The sequence below is a fragment of the Lissotriton helveticus genome, chromosome 3_1, assembly GCF_964261635.1.
Source record: "Lissotriton helveticus chromosome 3_1, aLisHel1.1, whole genome shotgun sequence".
Lineage (NCBI taxonomy): Eukaryota > Metazoa > Chordata > Amphibia > Caudata > Salamandridae > Lissotriton > Lissotriton helveticus.
Window position 1 is genome coordinate 1,032,440,990 of NC_136061.1, and position 24,679 is coordinate 1,032,465,668.

Here is a 24,679-nt window from a genome sequence, read left to right on the forward strand (position 1 = left end):
CATGCCGTTCGATGGCCGTCGCCTCTTTGGCGACAAGGCAGACCATGCACTTGAGCGTTTTAAGGACTCCAGGGCTACGGCCAAGTCCTTGGGCCTCTCGGCCACACGCCAGCAATCTGGTGCCTTTCGCTCCTTTTGTGGCCACGGAAGGGGCGCCCCCACATGTGCTGCCAGCCACGCACCGCAGAATGTTCCCCAGCGCGGTGGCCGCCGTGGAAACCGCCGTGGTGGCGGTCGGGGACAACAGCGAGGCCAGTCCACACCTCCCCCCGCAGCACCTGCCTCAAAACCTTCCTAGTCCGTGTTTTCAGGCCCGTGTGACGCCAGTGGGAGGCAGGGTTCGCCATCACCTCTTCCACTGGCGCACTGTCACGTCGGACATGTGGGTGCTGCAAATTGTCCGAAGGGGCTACTCCCTCCCCTTCGAGGCGACCCCTCCAGCCATGCCACCGCAATTCCACCGCGTGTCGGGGGATCAGTTGCATCTGCCAGATGGACCAAGGCCCGTACCCATACAGCTAGCCCCTGGTATAATTCCGAACTAGCAACCCTGAAAAAGGAATGTAAAAAGGCGGAGAGGGGTTGGAGAAAAAATTTCGATGCTAATCTCAAACAGGATTATGTCCTGCTTCAAAAAACCTATCACCGTAAGGTTTGCAGAACAAGAGCGGCATATTATGCCAACGAAATCAGCAACAGCTCCAATACTTCGAAAGCTGTATTTAAAATTTTGAAAAACCTCTCTGCAAAAAAAACCATTACTACTACCATTTCTCCTGACCTCTGTAATATTATGGCTAATTTTTTCACCAATAAGATCAAGAAAATCTATGACACCTTCCCAAAATGCCCGCAGTCATCGGCCATCTTTGACTCTACTAGGCCCTCTCTCTCCTCCCTTCCTACACTTGAGTGAGAGAGCTTCCTTAAAATCTGCAGAAAGATTAAATCTGGCTCCCCGGAAGATCCCCTAAAACCGGATACCTTCTGTGAAGCCCATGAATTTATCACAGAACACATCCGAGACATCATCAATCTGTCTCTTTCCACCGCCAGAGTTCCCTCCAAATGGAAGCAGGCTTGGGAGGCTTGGGTTTCCCCCATCTTAAAAAAACCCACCTTAGACCCCTCGCTTCCTGAGAACTTCAGGCCCATCTCCTTGCTTCCCTGGCCTGCCAAAATCATCGAGGCTTATGTTAACAACATTCTGTCCGATTTCCTCCGTACCAATAACATCCTGGATGACTCCCAACACGGGTTTAGAGCTGGTCATAGCACCGAGACAGCCTTGCTCAGTGTTTCAGAGGACCTCCGTACCATTCTTGACACCGGCGGAACGGCAGCACTAGTCCTGTTGGACCTCAGTGCTGCCTTCGATACGGTGTCTCATGAGGTCCTCTTGACGAGATTGGAGGAAATTGGAGTTACAGGGATAGCCTTGGGATGGTTTAGAGACTTTCTTTCCAACAGGTCTTTCAGAGTCTCTACCCCCCCTTACATCTCTAAGGAGCATAACATTGGACAGGGAGTGCCGCAGGGCTCTTCCCTGAGCCCCACCCTGTTCAATGTTTATGTCCGCCCTTTGGCGGAGGTGGCTAGAAGAAACGGACTTGCACTGGTATCCTACGCAGATGATACCCAGTTGGTGGTGGCTCTTAATAACAGTGGTCTGGAGGCTCATCACTTTAAACAGACACTCACTGACATTACCAACTGGATGACGGCGAACTTCCTTCAATTAAATGCTGGGAAAACAGAGATACTGCTCCTGGGGAAAAACACCTCGTCTTGGGGAGACAACTGGTGGCCTGATGTCTTAGGCCCTCCTCCCATGCCAAAGGAATGCGTCAAAAATCTGGGAGTCTGGGTGGACTCTGCTCTAAAGTTCACTCACCACACTAAAAAAGTAGCTGCCACGTGCTTTGGCATCTTACGTAACATCAGACCCATTTTGAAGTTCTTTGATTGCCATACTCGCCAGTTAATTGTCCAGGCGACCATCCTTTCTAGACTGGACTATGCCAGCTCTCTTTTGTTGGGGGCAAATCTGGCGGAAATCACCAGATTGCAGAGAGTTCAGAATGCGGCAGCCAGGGCTCTGGTAGGTCTCCCCCGCCATTCTTCGGTATCTGGAGCCTTGAAAAAACGGCACTGGCTCCCGGTGGGCAAAAGGATCCAGTTTAAGGCACTGTGCTTAGCCTTTAAGATCCTTAAAACCGCCTCTCCCCCTATGCTGCGCCCGCTCCTGTCAGAGTACATCCCTAGGAGACCGCTCCGCTCAGAGGGACAACATCTTGCGATCATTCCCCGCACTAGACTGGCCAGAGTAGGCGGCCGATCCTTTAGCTTCCTGGCTGCCAAGTTATGGAATAGTCTGCCCGAAGCTATTCGTGGCATACAGGATCTTTTAGCCTTCAGAAAGGCTGTCAAAACCCATCTCTTTCAATAACTGTTTTTTTTCTGCGCCTCTATCTCGCTGTAACTGTCTGTTCGCAGCGCCGGGACGCCCCTTGGCTGGGGCAGCCGTGCGCTATATAAATCACCATAACATTAACATTAACATTAACATCTTCTGCAAGAGGAAGTCACGGCCCTCTTGGCCAAGGGGGCCATCGAGCGCGTTCTTGGGCCAGAAGTAGGGTGTGGTTATTACTCCCACTACTTTCTGGTGCCCAAGAAGGGCAAAGGGGGCCTACACCCTATCTTGGACCTACGGAACGTCAACGGCTTCCTCCGGAAGGAGAAGTTCAAGATGCTGACTTTGGCTCAAGTCTTAGCTGCCCTGGACCCCGGAGACTGGATGCTAGCGTTGGACTTGCAGGACGCTTATTTTCACATCCCCGTCCTGCCGGCCCACCGGCGTTACCTGCGGTTCACAGTAGGCCACGAGCACTTTCAGTTTACTGTGCTCCCCTTGGGCCTTACCAGCGCCCCACGGGTGTTCACGAAAGTGATGGCGGTGGTCGCAACTCATCTGCGCAGGTTAGGGGTGTCAGTCTTCCCCTACCTCGACGACGGGTTGTTGAAGGCGTGCTCGCCCCAGACAGTCGTCAGCCACCTCCAGACTACGGCCCACCTCCTGCACTTGCTGGGGTTCTCCATCAACGTGCCGAAGTCACACCTGTGTCCCTCTCAGAAGCTCCTCTTCATCGGAGCGGTTCTAGACTCTGCGCAGTTTCGGATTTATCCTCCGGAACAGTGGGTTCGGGATATTCAGGCTCCGATTCCGATCTTTCAGCTTTTATCCCGAGTCTCGGTCAGGTTGACGCTGCGGCTTCTGGGGCTGATGGCCTCCTGCGTCCTTCTGGTGCATCACGCCCGGTGGCGGATGCGGGCTCTGCAGTGGGACCTGAAGTATCAGTGGGCCCATGTTGGACCCGGGGATAACCGGTCCACCTTGGGTAGCCTGGCTCAAGTGGAAAGACCTATCTCTGAGGCAACTTGTTGCGCTTGCGTCACACTCGATACAGCATTCATAGAAAAATTGCGCCTTGAGGTATTATTTTATCTCATTGAGTCTTTTTATCACATGTCATATATATGTACACTAACTCCAAAGAACATCAGAAAACGTGGTATTTCAATTCAGAACTTTTATATCATATCTGAAATCAATATATTTATTTAGGTTCTTTATAAGTAAGGCAACACAAAAACACTACTACATTCAGTAAATTCCTAGTAGTGTGTTACACCGTTGGTATAATATGTACAAACCATATATACACATAGAATGCTACTGAAAATACAGTCAGCTCAGTCCATCACTCTCTTTTTTACAAATCCTGTTGTTGGTGATTCCTAACCCAAAACGGTGCCTGGGCGTCGACGTTTCGGTCTCTACTGTATAAATCACACCAAGACCATCATCAGGACTACTGTTGCACAAAATATCTACAAAGAAATATATACAATATGTACAATCAGTCTCTTTATTTCCACATTCCAATGTCCAATATATTTAATCGTCTGCTGACATTAAACCATCACCTCACCCGGTGTGACAGAATATATAAAAAAACCACTACCTGGCTTAATACTCACTGAAAAAATATATCCTCTCAAAAATATTCTCTCTGAAGTATTCAGATTCCGCTGTGGTTTTACCACTATTGTAAATTTAGTCCAACTATCGCCCTAAAACCGGTGTAATAAAAACATGAAACAACCAATCAATAGAACCACAGGCCACATCTATTCCACTTATATGGCATCCACCTCGGCTCCCTGCTTACCTTAATTTCAATCTAAGAGCGTACTTGAAAACGCGAGTCCACAATTCGACTCCGTGTGCAAAAAGTATTACCTAAAAGACACAAGCAAGGAGGGCTACCGTCACACTCCTATCTCGTTTACTCTGGGCATCTTCTGTTAACTGAAAGACAGCTGAAAGACAGCGTTTGTACTCACTCGTATGCACCACCATTGACGGGACCCATCCTCGTCACTTTCACTTCGCGTCTGCTCACAAACGCGCAGGCTAGGATAACAATCTTTCCGTGAAGTGCGCGCATGCGCATACGCTCAAAAAACGCTAGAAACTGCAGTGGCCATTTTAGAAGGGGCAATGTTGCCTACTGATTCGTACAACTTTCTATGTATCAAGTGTTCCATCACCACACCAAAACTAAAACAACAATTACTAAAAACATACAGGAATTCTCTCATCTTAATTTCATAAACCTGCTATTAACATGCTAATAGGCAAGCGTTCCTCACCTAGAGGGACCACTGTTAAACACTATGTACAAAACACTGATCTAAGTTACATCACGTGCGTAGGCAACACAACTGAGACTCAAAGGGTTGCAAGATTGTGCCATTCCACAAATTGATTCAGTCCGTGTTCCACTGTTCTACTCATCCATATCCATTTGTTCTCTTTTAATGTCAGCAGACGATCCACATTGGTCCTTCTTTTTGAACCCTTTACCACTTCCAGCACAAACCACTTCATGTCTTTGGGACCATGTGACTTCTGAATGTAATGCTCTACCAATGGTGCCGTCAGTACCTTACACCTAATTCGTGATTGGTGTTGTGATATTCTCTTCCTAATTTCCTGTGTGGTCTTTCCAATATACATCAGGCCACACGGGCATTCGATACAGTAAATGACATTCCTTGTCATACAATTTGAATGATGTTGTAGCATTACTTGTTTGCCATTCAGAATGCAGGATTTTGTCCTGGCAGTGGTATCACATACAGCACATTGTCCACAAGGGTAATGTCCCACAATGGGGGCCAAACCCCATTGGTTCTGGATAGTATTCACACATGGTTCCCTGTATGTTTTAACCAAATGATCCCGTAAATTCCTGCCTCTCTTAAAAGCAAAACGGGGAAAGCTCAATTGTGGTTCCAATTTCTGTATTAGATGCCAGTTCTTGGATATAATTCTTTTGATTTGGCTAGACTCTGTCCCAAAGGTAGTGACACACGCTATTGTGTTTTCAGCCTTCTCTTTGGCTGTATTCTCAGTCAATAGTGCTCCACGGTCATAATACCAAGCCCGCTTAAGGGCCCGTTTCACCATTCTGTATGGATATTCTCTGGCGCCTAATTTCAATTGGAGGATTTTAGCTTCTCTGAAATAATCCTCTTTTCGTGTACAATTACGTTTAATTCTTAAAAATTGGCCAAAGGGGAGATTGTCCCTTAAATTCCTGGGGTGATGACTAGAGTATTTCAACAGAGTGTTGCGAGATGTAGGCTTCGTGTACAGATTAACCACTAGACTACCGTTGTCATTGATTACTTGTAAATCTAGAAAATTTATCCGCTCATTGCTATACTCAATCGTAAATTGTAAGTTATTTTGTTCATTGAGCCAAGCATGAAATGATAATAGGTGATCCTCAGAGCCTTCCCAAATCAAACACACATCGTCAATATACCTTAAGTATCGTTTGATATGAGTCTCGAAGGGATTATTATTGTGGATAATTTTTTCCTCAAAATCTGCCACGTATAGGTTCGCTATGTCCGGGGCAAAAATTGCCCCCATTGCCACTCCTTTACGTTGGCCAAAGAAGTCTTCCTTAAATAAGAAGTAATTACGCTCAAGGGCTATTTTGGCACATTTAATGACAAATTCCACTGGTACCTGTGTGGGACGTGTCTGGGTTTCTAACACTTTCTCAAGAACTTTTAAAGCCTCATTCTGAGGGATATTAGAGTATAAACTCTCAATATCCATGGTAACTAGGATATTCTTGTCCGGATCAAATGGCATCCCTTCCAGGGCATTTATTACACTGATACTATCTTTAGTGTAAGATTTAGTCAGTGGCACAAAGGGTTTTATAAAATGGTCTACATACTCCGCCAAAGGTTGCAAAATCGACCCACACCCCGCCACAATGGGTCTTCCTGGGGGGTGTGTAGAGTTCTTATGAATTTTGGGGAGTATGTAGAATGCCGGAATAGTGAACTCATTCTTGTTTAGATATTCAAATTCTTTCTGGCTTAGCCACATTCCCTCCAGGCCCTCTTTACTTGTAGCAAGTATTTCTTTCCTTATCATTTCTGTGGGATCTCCTCTTAGTCTGGTGTAATGTAAGTCATTGTTTAGTTGGCGTAAAGCCTCCCTCTCATAATCTGCCTTATCCTGTACTATTATGCTGCCCCCTTTATCAGCGGGTTTAATATAGATGTCATCACGTTTAGACAATGCCTGTAGTATCTCATGTTGTTCCCTACTGAAGTTATACTTTACAAACCTCCTCTTATTATTGAAAAGTTGGTCCAGCTCAACCAGAACTGTATTTTCAAACGTTAGTAGCGCTTTAGGCATTAGGTTGTTCGAGGGGTAAAACGTTGAAGGACACCGTAGACCCGTCACATTATGGGACTCATTAATAGTCAAAGTTTTGCTGAAGAAATGTTTCAAGCGTAACGTACGGAAAAACCTGTGTATTTCCATCTGTGTTGTAAAATGGTCATTCCTATTGGTGGGCACATATGATAAACCATGGCTCAAGAGTTCTAATTCTTGTCTCGTAAGTTCATGACTAGAGAGATTAAAAATAGGCACCACCTCCAGCATAGGATTCTCAACCTCGTCTGCTACAGTTGTATCCATCTCTCTCACCACTCGTAATAATTGTTCCTGGTTCGTCGGAACCCCGGGGTATATTGATTCCTGTATTGACCCCTGCGTCCTCCCCGTGCTCGTCCCCGTGGTGGTGTCTGGCCCCTCCCTAAAAAACGGCCTCGACCTTGTCCTCTATTGTAGCCCTGGTTAGAACCCCCTGCTCGGTTAGTGCTGTCGTCTGAATTTGACGAAGCTGTATCCGAAAATGTTAATTGTTTAGGAGCCCAATGTGTCTGACCTTGTTGAAAGAACTCTTTCTTGAGGTAGGGGTAGGTGCGTTCCTTTGAATAGTACTTTAAATCTTTTTGTAATTTCTCTGTTTTTTTTAGAATGTTATTTTTTAAGAAATCAGCTATCTGCAACTCTAATTTCTTTAGGAACTCCTCAGCATCAGTAACAGTTTGGTCTTCCCTAACTTGTTTTTCCAAATCTGTTATTTCTTGTTTGAGTTTATCAATGTGCTTTAGCGCAGTTTCAATTCCCAGCACCATCCAACTGCGCGAGCACTTGTTGGATACAAAACTAAAACCCAATTTGAAATCCTCGTCTTCCGTAAATATAGCCGGAATATTCCGTACCTGCAAACCCACAGGAATGATATTATTATTTAAGCAATCCGTAAGAAATTTTGCGTGTAACTCTTTTCTAATTAGTTTCTTCCGCAGTCTTTCTAGATTGTTGCGAATTGTGGTCTGTTGTATGTTATGTGTACTTGTGGTATTCTGAGGTCCCAGTAGGGATGGTCCGCTCGCTATTTTAGCAATGTATTCATCGCTATAAGTGAGAGTCTCTTGTTCTGACATTTACAATTTTAAATGTTCAAATGTCATATACAAAACACAGTAAAATACAATATTAATTACTGAAATCATACAAAAATATTTACAAATTTTTTACATACACATAATTAAAGAAAACAGTGCAAGCAGACAAACCCAAATATTTGATACAACCACTTTCAAAGAAGGGCCCTTGCAGAACTTGTCTGCGCCAATACAGTTGCTAGAAGAGGGCAACCCAATACTCCCCAAGGAACTGGGTAATTAACATTCATAGAAAAATTGCGCCTTGAGGTATTATTTTATCTCATTGAGTCTTTTTATCACATGTCATATATATGTACACTAACTCCAAAGAACATCAGAAAACGTGGTATTTCAATTCAGAACTTTTATATCATATCTGAATCAATATATTTATTTAGGTTCTTTATAAGTTTACAACACAGATGGAAATACACAGGTTTTTCCGTACGTTACGCTTGAAACATTTCTTCAGCAAAACTTTGACTATTAATGAGTCCCATAATGTGACGGGTCTACGGTGTCCTTCAACGTTTTACCCCTCGAACAACCTAATGCCTAAAGAGCTACTAACGTTTGAAAATACAGTTCTGGTTGAGCTGGACCAACTTTTCAATAATAAGAGGAGGTTTGTAAAGTATAACTTCAGTAGGGAACAACATGAGATACTACAGGCATTGTCTAAACGTGATGACATCTATATTAAACCCGCTGATAAAGGGGGCAGCATAATAGTACAGGATAAGGCAGATTATGAGAGGGAGGCTTTACGCCAACTAAACAATGACTTACATTACACCAGACTAAGAGGAGATCCCACAGAAATGATAAGGAAAGAAATACTTGCTACAAGTAAAGAGGGCCTGGAGGGAATGTGGCTAAGCCAGAAAGAATTTGAATATCTAAACAAGAATGAGTTCACTATTCCGGCATTCTACATACTCCCCAAAATTCATAAGAACTCTACACACCCCCCAGGAAGACCCATTGTGGCGGGGTGTGGGTCGATTTTGCAACCTTTGGCGGAGTATGTAGACCATTTTATAAAACCCTTTGTGCCACTGACTAAATCTTACACTAAAGATAGTATCAGTGTAATAAATGCCCTGGAAGGGATGCCATTTGATCCGGACAAGAATATCCTAGTTACCATGGATATTGAGAGTTTATACTCTAATATCCCTCAGAATGAGGCTTTAAAAGTTCTTGAGAAAGTGTTAGAAACCCAGACACGTCCCACACAGGTACCAGTGGAATTTGTCATTAAATGTGCCAAAATAGCCCTTGAGCGTAATTACTTCTTATTTAAGGAAGACTTCTTTGGCCAACGTAAAGGAGTGGCAATGGGGGCAATTTTTGCCCCGGACATAGCGAACCTATACGTGGCAGATTTTGAGGAAAAAATTATCCACAATAATAATCCCTTCGAGACTCATATCAAACGATACTTAAGGTATATTGACGATGTGTGTTTGATTTGGGAAGGCTCTGAGGATCACCTATTATCATTTCATGCTTGGCTCAATGAACAAAATAACTTACAATTTACGATTGAGTATAGCAATGAGCGGATAAATTTTCTAGATTTACAAGTAATCAATGACAACGGTAGTCTAGTGGTTAATCTGTACACGAAGCCTACATCTCGCAACACTCTGTTGAAATACTCTAGTCATCACCCCAGGAATTTAAGGGACAATCTCCCCTTTGGCCAATTTTTAAGAATTAAACGTAATTGTACACGAAAAGAGGATTATTTCAGAGAAGCTAAAATCCTCCAATTGAAATTAGGCGCCAGAGAATATCCATACAGAATGGTGAAACGGGCCCTTAAGCGGGCTTGGTATTATGACCGTGGAGCACTATTGACTGAGAATACAGCCAAAGAGAAGGCTGAAAACACAATAGCGTGTGTCACTACCTTTGGGACAGAGTCTAGCCAAATCAAAAGAATTATATCCAAGAACTGGCATCTAATACAGAAATTGGAACCACAATTGAGCTTTCCCCGTTTTGCTTTTAAGAGAGGCAGGAATTTACGGGATCATTTGGTTAAAACATACAGGGAACCATGTGTGAATACTATCCAGAACCAATGGGGTTTGGCCCCCATTGTGGGACATTACCCTTGTGGACAATGTGCTGTATGTGATACCACTGCCAGGACAAAATCCTGCATTCTGAATGGCAAACAAGTAATGCTACAACATCATTCAAATTGTATGACAAGGAATGTCATTTACTGTATCGAATGCCCGTGTGGCCTGATGTATATTGGAAAGACCACACAGGAAATTAGGAAGAGAATATCACAACACCAATCACGAATTAGGTGTAAGGTACTGACGGCACCATTGGTAGAGCATTACATTCAGAAGTCACATGGTCCCAAAGACATGAAGTGGTTTGTGCTGGAAGTGGTAAAGGGTTCAAAAAGAAGGACCAATGTGGATCGTCTGCTGACATTAAAAGAGAACAAATGGATATGGATGAGTAGAACAGTGGAACACGGACTGAATCAATTTGTGGAATGGCACAATCTTGCAACCCTTTGAGTCTCAGTTGTGTTGCCTACGCACGTGATGTAACTTAGATCAGTGTTTTGTACATAGTGTTTAACAGTGGTCCCTCTAGGTAGGAACGCTTGCCTATTAGCATGTTAATAGCAGGTTTATGAAATTAAGATGAGAGAATTCCTGTATGTTTTTAGTAATTGTTGTTTTAGTTTTGGTGTGGTGATGGAACACTTGATACATAGAAAGTTGTACGAATCAGTAGGCAACATTGCCCCTTCTAAAATGGCCACTGCAGTTTCTAGCGTTTTTTGAGCGTATGCGCATGCGCGCACTTCACGGAAAGATTGTTATCCTAGCCTGCGCGTTTGTGAGCAGACGCGAAGTGAAAGTGACGAGGATGGGTCCCGTCAATGGTGGTGCATACGAGTGAGTACAAACGCTGTCTTTCAGCTGTCTTTCAGTTAACAGAAGATGCCCAGAGTAAACGAGATAGGAGTGTGACGGTAGCCCTCCTTGCTTGTGTCTTTTAGGTAATACTTTTTGCACACGGAGTCGAATTGTGGACTCGCGTTTTCAAGTACGCTCTTAGATTGAAATTAAGGTAAGCAGGGAGCCGAGGTGGATGCCATATAAGTGGAATAGATGTGGCCTGTGGTTCTATTGATTGGTTGTTTCATGTTTTTATTACACCGGTTTTAGGGCGATAGTTGGACTAAATTTACAATAGTGGTAAAACCACAGCGGAATCTGAATACTTCAGAGAGAATATTTTTGAGAGGATATATTTTTTCAGTGAGTATTAAGCCAGGTAGTGGTTTTTTTATATATTCTGTCACACCGGGTGAGGTGATGGTTTAATGTCAGCAGACGATTAAATATATTGGACATTGGAATGTGGAAATAAAGAGACTGATTGTACATATTGTATATATTTCTTTGTAGATATTTTGTGCAACAGTAGTCCTGATGATGGTCTTGGTGTGATTTATACAGTAGAGACCGAAACGTCGACGCCCAGGCACCGTTTTGGGTTAGGAATCACCAACAACAGGATTTGTAAAAAAGAGAGTGATGGACTGAGCTGACTGTATTTTCAGTAGCATTCTATGTGTATATATGGTTTGTACATATTAAACCAACGGTGTAACACACTACTAGGAATTTACTGAATGTAGTAGTGTTTTTGTGTTGCCTTACTTATAAAGAACCTAAATAAATATATTGATTTCAGATATGATATAAAAGTTCTGAATTGAAATACCACGTTTTCTGATGTTCTTTGGAGTTAGTGTACATATATATGACATGTGATAAAAAGACTCAATGAGATAAAATAATACCTCAAGGCGCAATTTTTCTATGAATGTTAATTACCCAGTTCCTTGGGGAGTATTGGGTTGCCCTCTTCTAGCAACAACACTCGATACAGCAGCACAATGTACTTCCACTCAAAAAGGACACTACACCGTATTTATAAAAAGTTAGAAAAGCTTCATCTTTTCTTCAAATTTTTCTTAGTTGCATCCGCAGTAACATGTCATCTTTACATATATTTCACCATTAGTATTCCTATCTCATATTTTCCAGTTAGTGCATTAGCTCCAATCACACTAGTGAATCTTACTTATTCACAGCACCAACAGTAGTTTAAAATTGTACAATCATTGAAACATTAGGAGCGAGTACCGGAGACAAAACGACAAAACAGCAGAACACCTCTTAGTTTGAGTCAAGCATTTGGTTATATCAACTGACTATCAAAGCAGTGCCTAAAAATGCAGTAGATTACGTTAATTCATTAGTGCAAAGTGTCCATGCAAAAGGTTTCAGTTAGCACAGTCAGAGCATTCTTTTACTTTAGAAGAACAAAAGAACTCCTGTTTTAAACCCAGTAAGAGTACACATTAATTGTGGAAGGAAGGCTTGTCACCTAGAGATTATTTGGCCATGCTCCGTTCCTTTGAATAACCTCAATTGCAATGGAAAGAAAATAAAGCACCTCACATTTGGCCAGCATCTGCCATTGGAGTCATGCGTCTTTTCCCCCCCCTCCCTTCTCCTCGGCTACTCCTTGCTCCCTCCTGCTGGGAAACCACAGCGCGCTGATTAAACACAGGCCAAGAGAAGGGGTTAAGTTCCTCAGTCACCAGTCACTGGAAGCAAGCCCCCGGTGGTTAACTCTTCACCTGACACAGGGCGCTCCCACGCAGCAACTTCCCTTCCTAATTTGGCACAATTCGCTCCGCGCCCTCTCAGAAGCGAAGCGACATGCCGGAAACTCCAGCGCGTCTCTACCTCGGTTCCTCCCTCAAGGCAGGACGCACCTCCTCTCGGCCTGCCCCGCTCCTCCTCCTTACGTCAGGGCAGGACGCTACTCCGGTCTCCGCATCCTGGCAACCACCTCAATGACGCCGCGAACACCCTGCCAGTGCCGGCCCTTTCCACAATTTCGATAGCGGGGAAGTCTCTTTCCCTGAAGCCCCGGCCTCTCCTTGGACCCCGGGGAACTAGACACCAGAATCCCCGCCGGCGCTTATCTTGCAGGACTCGCGCTCCCACCTCAGGAAATCTGTCGGAATAGTGGCGAGAATAACACCAAGGCGGGGAAATCCAGGTCAGTTCGGCTGCACCAACTGACGGGCTCAGGCGGGTCACAGCAGGGCAACGAGGTAACGGGTAGTGCTGGGCATAGGGAGATGACTAACCCACGGGACTTTTATCAGGGCTACAACTGGTAGCATTAGTGGAATTGTGGCTTCAATTGCCAATGTCTTCGTGAGTTCAGATCAATGGGCTTGGGGTAGCATCACAGGAAGGGGTAGCAGCCTCTGAAGGCAGTCAAGCCCCCTCACTTCACAGTGCCAACCTCCTCACTCCACAGCCTGGACTCCCGCAAGATTCTCTCTCCTCTGCTTTCACTCCACACGACACAAAATGGCTGCCCAACATTCAACCTTATATAGGCTGTCCCTAGAGTGTCCAGAGAGGTCCAGAAAGTTCTGGAAGCCCTCATAGTGTCCTATGGCCCGAGACCCTGAAGTAACCAGACAGGTGGCAGTTGTAAGCCACCATTTTGTGGGTCCTGTGGATTCAGTCAGAAAGGCACCTAGGCCTCAGAAAAATAATCCTTAAGGATAAAATGGCACCCAGCCCTAAAAAGGCAACACTAAAAATTCCAGTGGACATGAAAAAAAAAAGGTTAGGAGGCAGAAAGGGAACAAAAATAAATAATAGGAGGGACCACCCAGAGGGCTGACAGGTCTAACAGCACACCATCAGGGCAACTTTTCCCATCATGTCTTGATCTCGGAGGGCACTGCAAGACAGTTGCAGTGGTGGCTCACGGACCGCGATTGGGTCAGTGGCAGATCCCTTTCCCTACCCCACCCCGGAGCACCTGGTTGTGAAGAACACATCCCTCCAGGGCTGGGGAGGCCACATGGGAGAGGCGGAGATCAGAGGCCTCTGTTCTCCGGTGGAGTCCCGGCTCCATATCAACCTTTTGGAGCTGCGGGCGATCCGACTAGCACTGAAGGCGATCCGACTATCACTGAAGGCATTCCTCCCCTCTGTCCGGGGGAGTGTAGTGCAGGTGTTCACGGACAACCCCACCGCCATGTGGTACTGCAACAAACAGGGCGGGGTGGGGTCAGGGACCCTATGCCAGGAGGCTCTGCGCCTCTGGCAGTGGCTGGAACATCAGGGCGTGACCCTGGTGGTTCAACACCTGGCAGGTTCTCTGAATGCCAGGGCGGACGAACTCAGCTGTCGGTGCATGATGGATCACGAATGGCGTCTGAACTCTGACGTGGCGCAAGGCCTCTTTCAGCAGTGGGGAGAGCCTTGGTTAGATCTATTCGCCACAGAAGAGAACGCGCAATGTCATCAGTTCTGCGCCTTGGAATTTCTAAGGCGGCACTCGCTCGGAGACGCTTTTCGTCGCGAGTGGAGTTGCTGTCTATTGTATGCCTTTCCGCCTATACCACTTCTGCCCAGAGTGCTGAAGAAGATCAGGCGCGACCGGGCCCAGGTTATACTTGTGGCTCTGGACTGGGCACGAAGATACTGGTATCCCGAGCTACTCAGCATGTCAGTCGATCCCCCGATTCGTCTGCCTCTTCGGGAGGACCTTCTGTCGCAGCAGCAGGGGACGGTCCTTCACCCGAACCTGTCCAGTCTCCACCTACAAGCTTGGAGATTGAGCGGCGGCAGTTGAGGCCATTTGACTTGCCTCCTGAAGTCTGTCATGTCATTCTGGCAGCCAGGCGTCCCTCCACAAAGTCGGTATACGCCTGCAGTTGGAACAGATTTGTGGCATGATGCACAGCAAAGGCTGTGGATCCACTCTCTGCACCCCTTTCTGAGGTTCTCCTCTTCCTTCCTTCTTTCTCTTGCCCAGCAGGGCTCTGCTCTGGGCACTATCAAGGGGTACCTTTCTGCCCTTTCCGCCTTCTTAAGGCTACCTGATCAGCCTTCTTTGTTCAAGTCCCCTATTGTAAATAGGTTTTTGAAGGGCATCACACACATGTTCCCTCCTGTTCCTTTTGTGATGCCCCAGTGGGACTTGAACCTTGTTCTTACTTACCTAATGTGTGCTCCTTTTGAGCCGCTCCATAACTGTCCTCTCCGTCTTCTTACTTTGAAGACTGCTTTCCTGGTTGCCATCACCTCTGCCAGGAGAGTGAGTGAGCTCCAGGCTCTTTCTTCCACACCTCCTTTCCTCTCTGTTCATGCCCAAGGTTGTCACGGCCTTCCACATCGGGCAGTCCATTACCTTGCCCACCTTCTTTCCGCCTCCGCATCCCTCGAAAGAGGAAGAGAGACTCCTCCGTCTGGACCCAAAACGTGCGCTCTCTTACTATCTGGATCGTACACGCCAGTTCCTGGTGGATGACCAACTCTTTGTTGGTTACGTGGGCGCTAAGTAGAGAAAGGCGGTGCACAAGCAGACCATCTCTCGGTGGATCATCTTGTGTATCCAGGCATGTTACTCCTTGGCTAAGAAGGAGCCCCCTGTTGGATTGAGGGCTCATTCCACTCCGGCCACGGCGACCACCACTGCCCTGGGCTGGGGAGTGCCCTTGCAGGACATTTGCCAGGCAGCTACGTGGGCCTCGCTGCACACGTTTGCAAGAAAATATTGCCTGGACAGTCAAGTCCGGAGGGATGGCTTCTTTGGCCGTTCCGTCGTCCAAGACTTTCTGGTGTGATTATTGGTTCGCAGACCCACCACCAGGGTTGGTATTGCTGGGGTATCTATTCTAAGGTAAGGAATCTATCACGAACGTGTCTCTTTCAGATGCACAAGTTACTACTTGTGTAACGATATATCTGTAAGAGACATTAGTTAGTGATAGATTTCTTACCGACCCACCCATCCTCCCCGTTTTGCGAACCGATATCTAGGGTTACGGTCATCCCCTTTTAGGGCCCTAGTTTCATGGCACCAGTGTTGGTTCTATCATGGCTCTGCGTATCTGGCGCGGAAAAGCTGTGTATCAGAACTGACGCCAGCGCGCATGGGCGGCGTCTAAGTACTCCGACGCATTCCGGTGCCGACGACGCCTGCCGGCGCGCAGGGGTATTGCTACGCAAAATTTTCCGGATCCTGTCTGACGCCTGGGGATATTCTAAGGTAAGGAATCTATCACTAACTAATGTCTCTTACAGATATATAAGAACTTTAGACACCACTACACCCTAAACTGCTAAACGGATGCTGATTTTGGCACCAGTGTAATTTTCAGTGGAAAGGAGAAGGTGCCCCCCTCCCCCTTTCAGCCCAGGGGCTAGCATTTGTTTTAAGGGAAGAGCGACTTTACCGCCCCACTCACCCAACCAATTGATGGTCCCGGGGACCCATCCCCCGGGGCCGGCTCACAAGCAATGTCCCAGCGAGCCCACCCCGGAACATATGTTGCCTGGACCCTGCAGGCAGGGAAACCTGTGTTTGCTCTTGCTTGGCAGGAGTATTTTCAAAGCTCCCGCCTGCTGGTATCAGACTATTGATCGGTTTCACTGCCCGCACTGTTGCAAGGGAAACAAATCCAAATATTGCTCCACCTGCCCCGTGAGCGAGAAGCATTTGTAGCTCCCTCTAGGTGCGGGCAATGCCTGCTCCCGCTGCCGGTGGGGAGCCGACAGGGGCCTTGGTGATCCCCCTGCAGCCCTCAGTAAGAGTAAGATGGGTGCCCTGGGTGTGTATCAGGGCACCCACCCTTTAAGTGTGAGAGCCTGGGATCCCTGGGGAAGATAGCAGCTTGGGGAGGGGGGGTGCTGCGTGGCCCCCCTCCCCTTTATTTAAAGGAGTGGCCCTGGGGGATAGGTCCCCAGGGCCTAACTAGGCAGAGAGAGGAACATGCGCCCCTCTCCCATTAAAAAAAAAAAAAAGGGCCCTGGGGTCCTCCGGGGCAAGCCTTGTGGCCAAACCCCCTACCTACTGCCCTCCCTGGCCGCACTGTGGCAGTTTGGCCGCAGGGCCAATGTTTGTGCACAGCAGGGGTTTGAATTTACGTATGGTTAATCAAATATTCCTTTACACTATAAAACCCTACAAATTTACTAAAAATAACACGGGTGAAAGTAACATTCTTGTTAGGTGAAATGTTCAGTAACAACATAGCATTTTACAATCTAAAAGCAGAGAAATGTATCTGTTCTATTTATCTCAAGTAACTATAACTCGTGCTGTTACCTAACTACAACTCGTGCCCTCGCCATGCACTGCTAATTTCCCCAGATATTACATCACTCATGACATCTTCAATGACATTGATACTAAATTATTGATGAGACAACTGTGCATTGGTAGGCGCGAGTTATAGTTAGGTTAATTGAGATAACTATAACTGGTGAATTTCTGATTTGTTTTTTAGTTTTAAAATTAATTTATTACTGAATATTTCAACTAATTAGAACGTTAATGTACCCTTTGTTTTATTCAGCTAATATGTATATATTTAATATCTCCTGAAGAAAGCTTGGCTGTCCACCAGGACTGATATTGTAATAAGATGCTTGAGTGCTATGTTTGATTTAATGCAGCTGTACCTTTACTCAGCACTTAGTGTCGTACAAACCAAACCCATAGAATAAAGAAAACAGCAGATTTTAAATAGCAAAAACTACCCTGTTAAAGGTGAATTGTGCTTTAGAATGGGGATGATCAGGTTCTGTCATTGTTTATAACGTAACCTGTACAGGAATTATTTTTAAGGAGCACCTGCTTTTCAGTTTAGTTTTCTCCCATGGCCCAGCTAAGTAAAGTGGTCATTTACCGTAATGAAGACAGTTGGTTAAATAAATATCATGCCTTTTAATTTGAATATAGACAAAAAGAAGGGACCCTGTAGAGTGAAGAAAAATTATTAAAAGACTTCATAAAGGTGGACAGATTAGATTCTGGTGCATGTAGATGCAGTATCCCGGGGCATGTGGTTGTGCATTCATTTCCGAGTAATTGTGTACCAGCTTTGGAAATATGAGTTACAGCATTGCAGAAGGCTACTTTTAGCATTAGAGACTTCTCCTTTATGATAAGACCTTTCTGCCTAGTCTGACATGTGTAAACTTAAGTGTCAGATCCCAGTAGCCCGTTTTAGCTACTGTTATGCAACCCTCTGTTTAAATATCTTTAGTAGTAAGATAAGGTTCACTTTCTGTTTATGTATTTATATGCTCATATGTTGGTAGAGGCCACCTTCAGTCCAATCATCCTCTCTAACATCACAGTCTTCTCTCTAACATCACATTCTTTTTACACACCAGCGATCTATGTATTTTTTGGGTGTTGCATTTAGCTTTTTTCTTAGCACCAGGATACCTTGTAGGTTACAGTGCACTCTACAAGTATTATAAACATCTGTATAGCCTAGTGACTATGCAGTCATCTTCTATACCGTGCATGCAGTAGATATTTCTATATATGGACTTATTTCATGCCTGATTGTGCTATAAAGAGGAAGGCTAATAGCGGGAAGACCATACAGGAATATATTGTGATTGCTTCTTTTGACATATTACTCAGTATCTAGTCGCCTGACTGAATATTATACTACTGCAGCTTCCCTTGAGGATTAGTAATCCACATTTGTGCTGCAACATGTTTTCCAAGAGCTAGTCCTTGGTATTAGGTGGCGTGGTTACTTGGTTTATTTCTTATTTTCAACTAATTAGCTTTTTTCTTGATCTCGTCAAAATCTGGCTGTTTACAGCACAAGTAGGCAGATAATGAAATAATATCACAAGACAATACCAGTTATAATAAAGTATAATGTTATATTATTTCTACTCTTTATTATACCTTTATCCCTCCCAGATACTTTTCTAATTGTGTTCCTGCCCTCCCTTTAGGTTTATCTTGGCTGTTCCAGTCACTCCAGCGATAAGTGTATATTTGTAAAAGGGTGTTTTTTGCACAGGTTGTATCTGATTCAAAATGGGAATTCATTGCTTTTCATGAAGGCAGTTACATGTGGAATGTGTGGGTAGGATGTAAAATGCCTACTAACCTTCAGTGGGAAAAGAAGCACACTGAAAAACACAGACATGACTGTCTATATGCAGGTAGAAAATGCTGAACAGGGTAAAGATTTTCAGTTTTGCCTTATGTACCACTAAACTGAACTATTGTAAGCACTAATCAGTACTTAAACCCTGCAGATTTACAGCAAATTAGACCCTTGCCTATAATATTCTAAATTCCAAAAAAGGAACAGTTTGTGTAGCACTCCTGTACCACACACAGTATTAGTGTTTTGCAAAGGACGTACTGAGATTACAATCAGATGTAAAGTAGCATTAAGTTCCTGACACTCATTTTGTTAGTATATTTAGAATTAGTGCATTGAGTGTGTAGTCTAGAAAACAGATTCGGCAAGAGGAAGAAGTCAAAAGAAGAAATGGAGAATACTTGTTTTTAGTCATTTTCTAAACAAAAGTAGAATGGGTTTTGTTCTTAAGAAAATAGGCAAGGAGTTGCAGGTGTTAATTGTAGGCATGTTGTATTGTTCCTAATATGTGTGAAAGCTGTAAAGTAATTGATTACGGGTGGTATATTACTTGCTATTATATATTGTTATGAAGCCTGCTATAAATATTTGTGGTGTTTTTCATGGTAGACTATGCATTTTAGGTATTTGTGCTTTAACTGACTCAATACATTTCTTTTTAAGGCTTTGGGTGTTTCCAGCCAAAATGACCGTTCTACAATTAAGAAAAAAATTAAAGAAATTAAAAAATCCCATGAAAAACTGGAAAAGAGAGTTCAAAAGAAAGAAAAAGACGTCCAACGGAGGAGTGGCAAAGTCATAGTCACTGTAGAATCAAACTGTTAAATGTATTTAGTGATATTTTTATTTGTCTTCAGCTTTTAGGGGTACAAACGAATTGTATATGTATATAATTGTACAATGAAATCAAACATCTTAATTTGTTTTTATTTGTTGATTTCTTCAGTTGTTAGAATGAAATTATTTGGTTTTAGTTTTGTTCATATTTGTGTATTAATTATGTTGTGTATTTATTAATTCTTCTCCTTCAGCCTCCAGTTTGTTGTGGTCTCAAGACTGTAAAAACACTACGTCTATTCAAGACTCTAATGTGTTAAAGTGGGACTTAACATTAAATGCCTTGTGTTGAAGAAGTAGCTGTTACTTCATCTATTGTCAGATTGAGTATGGTACTGAAATGGTAGCTTATACTACTTGGTTTCAAACACTATCCCTGGTACTTATTTTGACACTTATAAATGTGCACAATAGATATTTTTGACAGCTTAACTCAATCCCGTTTTAATGATTAACATGTTTTAATGTAATGGAACTTTATTAATAATATAGTTGTCTTATTCCCTGGGTAATTTACAATTGTAATGCAAACTCATTTTCTAGAACTTTCTATGCTGTAGCAAATAATTATTGTGGTTTATAACTTTTGCTGCGCAAAAAGCACTACGTTGTTTCTGTAAGCTACACTCTACATAGGATCTCAGACCATGAGTTAAATATATAAATATATAATTTTAGTTTTATACATATTTTGCCTGAGAATACTTTTTATACAATTATTTTCTACTGATGAAAGAAAACATTTTTTGGAAACCAAAATATTTTTTTACTAGTTTGTAATTAGTTTGTCTGGACTGATCATTTATCTCTGATGGGGATTTATGGGAGTGTCACTAAAGCACTGGTTTGGCACATTGTGCTTTGTTCTAGTTTCTGAACTAATCCTTACAAGAAAGTACTTAATTTTTAATTAGGTTTTTATAACATCTTGCCATGCTGCAAAAAATAGTGATGAAATGCTGGGAAAAATAGTGATGACTGCCTACAATAAAATCTTATGTTTTAATACTTCTTGATGGAGTCCTTTTAGTCTTAAAACTCTAATTTTCATCGTGCCACTTTACTAATTGGACCAACCTATTTTAAGTATATGGTGTAACAAAGATTTGTTTTTTGATTAAACGAGTGATTGTTTCAACAATGACATGTCGACAGTGTGAATTATTGTTTAATAAATCTGAGAACTGCCTTTTTGATTACTTTTCCTTAGCTCAATTTCTCTTTGTAGTAGATCTTACATAACATGATATTTGTAATCAACATGGTCAATGTTTTATACTTGGAGAAATCTTACATTTTAACTCCAATCCCACATTTTTTGCTAAGTTAATCTAAATTGTATTTTATCATCCACTTTGGAGATACGTTTGCGTAAGGAATTTGGGGCAAGTATTGAGCACGGCAAACTTGTACCTCTGTGAGCTGCAGCTTTGTTAGCTCTAAATAATTAAGGTCGTAGTCAATCGTTTTGCCCCTTTGTACTCACGATTTCCCTCTCATAGCTCATCTTCTGTTGCCTTTTGGGTACTGTATTTCCTGCAGGGTGCTGTGCGTTTGCTCCAAGGCTGTGTGCCACATCAATGGGCAGGCCCTCTGCTTTGTCAACTGCTGCCGAAACATACAGCATTGCAGGTTCACGGTTGAGGCATTGTGTCAAAAGTACTGAATAATGAGCACTAGTCAGTCCACTCCAGGATTGCAATGCATGCTCACACTGCATGCCTGGGAGAAAGAGTTCTCTGAGAACTCCAACACTTTAGCCACAGGAAAGCCAAGGGCATATTTAGGTACTGCCAGGTGATTTTGGATTTAAGGGTAGTTTGAGCCAGGCTACAGCTAGCTTATTTTCCTCAAATCCAGTATCTCAAACAAACTCTGGGGCTAGCATTATTTTTGAGCAATCTGAATTGCATTGTTTAGGATGTTTACTGGGGTTCTCTATTGTCGAGCTCATGGTCTCCAAGACAATGTCTCAAAAATATTACTTATGCTGCTTTAAGTTATGAGGTTTGCTTTTGCAGTTTTATTCTTTCCTGTAAATTAAAAATTAATGGATCAAACCATACAAGCTGACTTTATATAAGAAAGAGGCAATTAAAGAGGAATGCATTCACTGTTTACATTTTTGTCCTGCTACAAACACAGCTACTGCCCGTGCTGCATTAACTACAGGCATAGCATATCAAAGTTATGCAAAAAATGCTAGAGGAGTTTCATAGAGGCTTGAACAGTTCGGGACTCCTCTCCATCTCGAAAATGTGCAAATCTATGAAACCTCTCTTTCGAGCTGGCCTAAACAGGGAACAAAATAGGCCACCAGCAGGTAGAGTAAAACAAGATAGAATAAGCACATATAGAACCTGTAGAAACCGAAGGAAATATGCCAGAAATCCTGCCCAGAGGAGCAGCCCCTGGAAGTCCATGCGTACAGGCAATGATTTTTGATGATCTCCTGAACAAATCTTTCATGATGACTGGAAGAGTTGCCTTTCTATTAAATACCTAAAAGATGTAAGACTAGAAAAATGAAGTGACTGTGAAATTTGAATAGTTTTGAATAAAATAACCTTTAAGAAAGCAGTCTTGTAAGAAAATGCCTCTTTTTGGATTATCACCCTTAGCGTTTTGGACTGATACTGCTGGTTTTTCAACTCAAAGTGCACTGAGGCCTGTAAGCCAGACCTCCGTGTTCTAACATATTACAAAATGTATGTTGAATTGTCTACCCCCATTTGGCATAAGCTGACATTCAAGTGTCTAATTTAGGGTAGGAAGGGTACCCACGACATGTGAGTTCGTTTCACCCTGCTTGACAAAGATATATATATGCCTCGCTAAGGAAGCCCTATTGAGCCCTAAGGCAGGGAGCTATATATTAACTGAAACATATACCTTAATATGTCCCAGCAGCGAAACCCTCAAATGGTCATATCTGCTGTGGACAAGTTAGTAGACCCTTTGGCTAGTACTGAGTTACTAGCTGCCCTCTCAGTCTGGCTTACTTCTGAATGGGGCTACTTAAATGGGCACTTCAATGTATCAAAGTAATTGGGCATGAAACCAGACTTTATGCCAAAGTTGAATTTAATGTCACTTTAGGTGAAAGACAACTTTTAGAAAGTTTCCACTCTGTTGCCCAGTTTATCCGGTGGCCTTCACAGTTGCTGCCCACCAGACCGCTTTCTACACTCTTGGAGTAGTGTGAACAACTTCCAGGCTCGGTAACAATAGAGACCTGCTACAGAGGGAAGTGTTTCCTCACCCTTGCAGGAAGTCAAACAGGTTGTTTGCCCAAAAGGCGAGCTCCAACAGAGAAGCCAACTTTGGTGGGCAAATGGTGATCACACTCCTGTAGCGCTGTACCTTTGTTCAGGTAATCTGATAGAGACCTCTAGCCTCAGATTCCTTACCTTCCAAAATCCCAGGCATCAGGCTAGATCCTGACACTTTTGCTCGAACAATACGCTTGCTCGCCGGTAGGTGGCGTTGGTTGGCTCTGCATGATATCAGCGTCTGATGTGTCAGAAGTGATATCTGCTTCACTTATATAGTGCCATACTTGGTACGCTGACATACATTTTTTTCTTTCTGCGCCAGCTAGTGCTTATCCATGAAGTGGTGGTATTATCCTGCATGTCGAAAAAGACTTCTAGATTCAAGCATTGTGGTGCCTGCCACTGCTCCCAAGTCGGTGACATATCCACGCTTAATTTGTCTCTTGTTTCTGGAGCACGACCATGACTCGACATTACCGGGCCATGGCTCCAAAGGCTTTGAGGGAGCGACCTGGCATTCGACGACTCGACGCTCGCACCGGAGGTCTCGTTCCCAGTTGAGAGGAAGGTCCGGGTTGCACTCAAATAGTCCTTGGGCCTTGTCCCCCTGCTCAAAGTAATCGAGTCAGTCAGGTAAGAGGCATAGGAAACGTAAGAAGATGAAGCATGCTTCCTCTTCTCCTCGGCCGATGCAACGGAAGAGCCTCAATGCTCTAGACCTCATTCTGCAGAATATGCACCTGGGTCGGCTCCGCACGTCCCTGCATTTCCAGAAGCTGAAGTGACTCCCACCCAACGATTTCTATGATGCCATGTGCCTCGTTTGAGCGTCATGACCCTCCCGGTACTACTTAGGACCCCGGAGGATCAGGAGGGGCTCCATCAGGTTCTGTGGCGTGGTCCCCAGTGGATCTGGATCGGTGTATCCCTAAAACCTTCTGCTGCAGCGGCCCCTGCACCACCTGTGGCATCAGTCCCAAGTTTATCCTTGACGAAGCCAGTCACATCCCTATCCCAGACTACCTGGAGCCAGATCAGCGCCTATTGACACAGATTGCGGCACAGACGGTCCTAGGTTGGTTCCTCTGCCTTATTTTGAGGGGCTAGGAATGGTCAAGGATTAGGACGGGTCACTGGAACCTTTACAAGACCAGCCTGAGCACGACATGGACTGTTATGAAGAAGAGGCCAGTGGCCTAATACCTCCACGGATTCTGGCCTGATTTCTCGTCCTTCCGTGGTTACGGAGGAGGGAGCTTCATATGCTATGGTGGTGGGAAGGGCAGACCTTCAGTTCCCTTTGGTGGACGTCAAGATGAACATCTTGACGGAGGTCCTGCAGGCTTGAGTCTCCTTCTCAGAACCCCTCCTGCCTTTTCAACAAGGCCTTAACTGAGCACCTGCTCCAACTGCAGCACTGGGGCTCCTGGGAAAAGGATCATAGCCCTCCGCCATCGCCCTGCACCGGGTGACCTGAAATTACTCACTAATAACCCTATCCCTGAGAGCGTGGTGGTCCAAGCCTCTCCCTCACAAGGTGTGTTCCCTTCTGGTCCCCTAGGCAGGGAATCTAAGAGACTGGTTAGTTGTGGCAAGAAATTATTTTCTTAGGATAGCTTTGCATTATGGTCCGTGAATA

The 24,679-nt window shown here is 44.3% G+C and overlaps 1 protein-coding gene across 3 annotated transcripts in view; it reads left to right on the forward strand.

The window, feature by feature from the left end:
• The window catches only part of LOC144823224 (neurabin-1-like), a 647,660-nt gene extending 626,751 nt beyond the window's left edge, over positions 1-20,909 (forward strand). For 2 of the 3 annotated variants that reach the window (XM_078681559.1, XM_078681561.1), the window contains one exon: positions 19,592-20,909. In XM_078681559.1, coding sequence (XP_078537685.1) covers positions 19,592-19,753 — 162 coding nt within the window. In that variant the 3' untranslated portion in view covers positions 19,754-20,909. The remainder of the gene's footprint in view (positions 1-19,591) is intronic. The other variant, XM_078681560.1, reaches the window with a different exon arrangement.
• Positions 20,910-24,679: the final 3,770 nt, after the last annotated feature.